General features: G+C 34.9%; 1 protein-coding gene across 1 annotated transcript; it reads right to left on the reverse strand.

Moving 5' to 3' along the window:
* Positions 1 to 288: 288 nt before the first annotated feature.
* On the reverse strand, positions 289 to 1,248 carry LOC125347780 (olfactory receptor 14J1-like). Its single transcript, XM_048340740.1, has one exon. The coding sequence runs from the start codon at positions 1,246 to 1,248 to the stop codon at positions 289 to 291; it is 960 nt and encodes a 319-aa protein (XP_048196697.1).
* Positions 1,249 to 5,215: the final 3,967 nt, after the last annotated feature.

Here is a 5,215-nt window from a genome sequence, read left to right on the forward strand (position 1 = left end):
TACCCACCCCTTCCCTCACTCTTCTTAATTTTGTAGGACATACATTGAATTCTTGACTGTATTCTCCTTTTTCTTCTACTTATTTGTCTACACCTTTCCTCTTGACCCACCCCATCTCTTTCAAGTACCCATTTTTAAATCTATATTTTAAACGTGTTTATAGCTTCATAAATTTTTTTTCTTGGTTGCTTTTTATTGACACAACATATTGAAGGAATTCTGCTAATAAAAATTTCTAGAATGAATTCTGCTAATAAAAATGTCCAGATACATAATATTGAAAATCTCTCAATGGCATTGAAAAACCATTTTTCTCTCAGTAAATTCTCTATCCAGTATTAACTTCTGGATAGCTCTCTTCAGTGTCTCATTTCTCAGACTGTAGATAACAGGGTTGAGTGTTTGAGGAATTACTGTGTAAAAGATAGATAGCAAACGATCTAAGGTAGTTGAAAAGTCTGAAGTTGGTTTGAGGTATGCACAGATGCCTGTGGAAAGGTAAATTGAGACAACACAGAGGTGTGGCAGGCAGGTGGAGAAGACCTTAGATTGGCCTTCAGCAGACGGGATTCTTAGAACCGTGGAGAATATGTGGATGTAGGAAAAGCCAATGGAGATGAAACAGGCTGAGGCTGCCACAGTCATGAGAATATTCACTCCAACGACTACAAGGTAATCATTGGAGCAGGAGAACTTCACGATTTGAGGGACATCACAGAAGAACTGGTGAATTACTTTGGCTTTACAGAATGTAATAGAAAATGTGGCAGTTATGTACATGATTCCTGAGATGCCTCCACTTACCCATACAGCTGTCACAGCACTCTGACATTTTCTGAGGTCCATGATGAGCTCATAATGCAGTGGGTAGCAAATGGCTACATAGTGGTCATAAGACATCACGGTGAGAATGGCTACCTCAGTCCAGGCCAAAGCCATGAAGAAGAAATCCTGGAGCATGCACTGAGCATAGGACATATAGCCATTGCCCGTGAGGGAATTGTCAATGAACTGGGGGACGGTGACAGAGATGAAGGAGGCATCCAGAAGGGAAAGTTGCTTCAGGGAGTAATACATGGGAGACTGGAGCTGCTCATCCAGTGTTGTGATGGTGATAATGATGAAGTTGCTTGTCAAGGCAAGGTATATCACCAAGAACAGGAAAGCTTGTAAGAGCTGCAGATGAGGATTCTCAGAAAATCCCACCAGGAGGAATGCACTTCCTTTGGTTCCATTGGTCTGAACCATTTGGAAAATGGAAATTGTATTAGCACCTGGAAAATTTAATCATATGTGAAATCCAGTCAAAGAAGCTTAAATAAGATATCCATTTGGTAACCACCATTTATTTCTGCAGCTCCTGATCATTAACCTGCCATTTATTTTGTCAGTCATTGGGCTTGAACTCTGGACCTGGGCATATCCCTGAGCTCATGTCTAGCCCTCTACCACTTGAGCTATAGTGCTATTTCCAGTTTTCTGGTGGTAAATTGGAGATAAGTGTCTCATTGCCTTTTCTGTCCAGTCTGGCTTTGAAGTCAGATCCTCAGATCTCTGCCTCCTGAGTAGCTAGGATTACAGGTGTAATCCTGTAAGCCACTGGCACCTGGCTTCAACCTGTTATTTTTTAAATAGTTATTATATATTACTACCTCCACCATCACTACCACCACCGCCACTACTACTACTACTTCTATTGGTATTGCTATTTTATTGTTCTTATTTATTATTTTTTATGTGTCTCTTTTGTGGCTTGAATTTAAAGCCTGGCACTGTCACTAAACTATTGGGCTCAAGACTGTTTTACCATGCAAGCCACAGTTGTATTTCCAACTTTAAGGTGTTTAATTGGAGATAAAAGTCTCCTGGCCTGAGCTAGCCATTCCAATTTCAGAGAGAGAGAAAATGATTCCTTTTCCTCATTTAGCATGTTTTTTAAAAAACGCCACCCAATACCTCCCCTAAAAAGCTTCAACCAACCCTGTTCTCCAGGTAAACATTCTGTTAATGTCTATGTAATTATAACAGAAATGTCAGATGTTGTCATGACATTCCATAGCTACCTGTACATCTAGAAGGCAAGAGGTAAGTTTTCAAATCTTGAATGAGGAAGAGGGAAGGTAACAAGCTTCAAATTAGATTGGGGAATCAAGATTGTTAATTTTAACTAGACAAGCACAGATAACTGGAAATGAGCATGTTTTACAACTCCTATTATTTAATGTATATTTATTACATTGATGGGCAATAAATTGAAAATGTTTAAATTAAGAAATATTAGTATTTATTTGTTTATCTAAGTAAAGAATTGTCCAAGCTCTTCAAAGAATCCCTGATACCAGTTACTGTGCATAAGTTCAATTAAATTATACTTTTTAATCAAAAGTCCATACGTGTTGTTTAACGTATAAATTCAAAGCCAGGCAGCAACAGCTCACACCTGGAATCCTAGCTACTCAGGAGTCTGAGATGTGAGCTTCATAAAATTTTTACCAATTTTTGTTTCTTATATTTCAGATTTCTTTTCTTAGGCTCATTTGTTAACTATTATATCAGCTTCATAAATTGAGACTTTTGTTAGTAAATAATGTCTTTCTTCATCTTGTAAGTTTTATATTTAATATCATGTGTTCACAATGGATCCTTTTAGGATAGTTTTTGTAGGAAATCTTTTTTCTGTACTTGAACTTAAGATTTTGTATTTAAAATGATTCTATTTTATCCTGTCTACCTAAGCCATTATATTTAAAGTAATTACTAGTGAGAAAAGACTTAGTTTTTCCAGTTGTTTTCTATTTGCATAGTTTTCTCATTTTTTAATTGTAGCCTTCATTTAAATTTGTTTTTGTAATGTTGTTTTCAGTGTGCCATTTTGCATCTTTTTTGTTATCTTTTGAATATGTTGTTTAGCTATGTTCTTAGTGGCTATTGCTTTTTCTGAAGCTATGCTATGGGTAACAGATTGGGACAACCACAGGACTGGATAACGCAAAATGTGATATCTTTTTGAAGTAGTGATTTCCTCTTTTCAGAAGTTCCTAAATTATTGCACCATGATCCACATGAAAGCTCCCAGAATTTTATAAGTTGGGAATTTGTTTGGTGTTTGCAGCTCTAAAAATCACCCCAATTTTAGCTTTGAATCCTTTCCCAATTGGTGTTTATCTTGAAAGATTAATTTTCAGAGTGTCTCCCTAGAAGCAATTTCACTAATGTTTATTGGAAAGTAAATTTAATTGTAGCTCAAGATGGATCATAGCAACATTCTTGTAGAGGAATTATTGCCACTTAGGTAAAATAGAGCAATTGAATAAAAACTCTCATAATACCTATTTACGGATTGGTACAGCTTTTTAAATATCAGGCTAATTTCAGGACACTTCAGTCATTATTTGACAACCTAATGTTTGCATAGTAGTCTTTTTTGGGGGTGGGCTGTTGAAACTTCTTTATTATTATTATTATTATTTATTGTCAAAGTGATGTACAGAGGGGTTACAGTTTCATACATATGGCAGTGGTATTCTTGAAGAGAACCTCCCTTGTATACATATAACATGCAGTTTACTGTAACAAAGAATGGCTATGAAGTATTTTTTTAATGTGAAATCTGGCCTTTCCAAACCAATTGATAAATACTCCCTATCCTTCCATATACATGATATTGACTCTTTAGAGTATTATTGTCTGAAGTTGGATATCATGATAAAGTAATAAATCAAGCAAATAAAATTGCTAAAATTGACATGACTTAATTAATCTAGTTTTCAAAGCTTATCAAGAAAAAAGGAGAATAAGGTGGGTTATTGAATTGCAACCAAGAAATAAAGAAAAAGTGACCAATATCCATAATCTTTCTGACTTAATAAGAATTGCATTGATTTTGTTGGCATTTTATTGTATGAATTATACCCTTACTCTTTAACATGGCAATTGATATTTCCAACACTTCAAATGAATATTGAAATATAATATAAAATAAATGGAAGTACTTTTTTTCATTAAAAACAAGTGTCATTCCTTTTTCATTGAGTAGAGAGCTGGTTTTTACTGTTGTTATTTTAATTTCAAACTAGGCATATGTGAACACACATTTTTTTATGACTTAAATAGCTGGTTTTGGAGGAAAAATACTGAGATAACTGAATAACATTTTATGAAGTGAGAAAATATGAGTAAAGCATGTTTTACAAATGATTACACCACATAGTTACCAGGATCCCAAACCTATTCTGTAACTGACGTTTTAGAAGAACAATTTTGGGCTGCAACATTTCAATTCATTTTATTTGAGCATATTTCTGAATTTGCACAATAAATCCATAGGAAGATGTTGGAGAAGTTTAATTTGCACATTCTTTAAATAATAATTTCATAAAGTAAATCCTTTGCTGTTATCTTGTTTTGTCTTATTTTGTTTTGGTTTGACTAACTCATCTCTTTTGGATGGGGAGAAAAATGAATTATTCTCAAGGAGCTGTGAATGCATTTTTGGAAAATGAGATTTTATTGTAAAAACACTTTATATTAGAGGAAATAATTTCAGCAAATTAGTATAAGAATGGTGAAATAAGCCTGAAGGAAAAAAATTAAAAAATAATTTGATATTTTTAGTTAAACAGTTAACTTACCCCAAATGCAATGGCTAGAACTGCTTCTCTTTGGTAAGGCATGTGATGTTTGCTGGTATTGATTACAATGCTACTGACAATTGCTTTACTAGGATTGTGTCCATCAGTCTGTAGTAATTAACTCTTTATGATCCTAAATTTTGAAAAGAACTGTTTGTAGCTGAAAGTTGTTCCACACACGAATTCATATTTCAATATTTTTACCTCAAAGTAGAAAATTCACCATTGTTTATGTACCATTTATAAAATTCAACCAGTGGGAGGTTGTAGCACCTAGTGTTAGTTCATGATAGTTTCATAGTTGAATGATTTTTGTGGGAGTGACCAGGCACATCAGCTAGCTCCAAATTGAACATGGTGACAAAGATCTTCAATTCCACGTGTTGGCTTTCGTATTCTTTTTTTTTTTTTTTTTTTTTTCTTTGCCAGTCCTGGGGCTTGGACTCAGGGCCTGAGCACTGTCCCTGGCTTCTTTTTTTCTCAAGGATAGCACTCTGCCACTTGAGCCACAGCGCCACTTATGGCCATTATCTGTATATGTGGTGCTGGGGAATTGAACCCAGGGCCTCATGTATAGGAGGCAA

The sequence above is a fragment of the Perognathus longimembris genome, chromosome 3 (assembly GCF_023159225.1).
Source record: "Perognathus longimembris pacificus isolate PPM17 chromosome 3, ASM2315922v1, whole genome shotgun sequence".
In the NCBI taxonomy this organism is placed as follows: domain Eukaryota; kingdom Metazoa; phylum Chordata; class Mammalia; order Rodentia; family Heteromyidae; genus Perognathus; species Perognathus longimembris.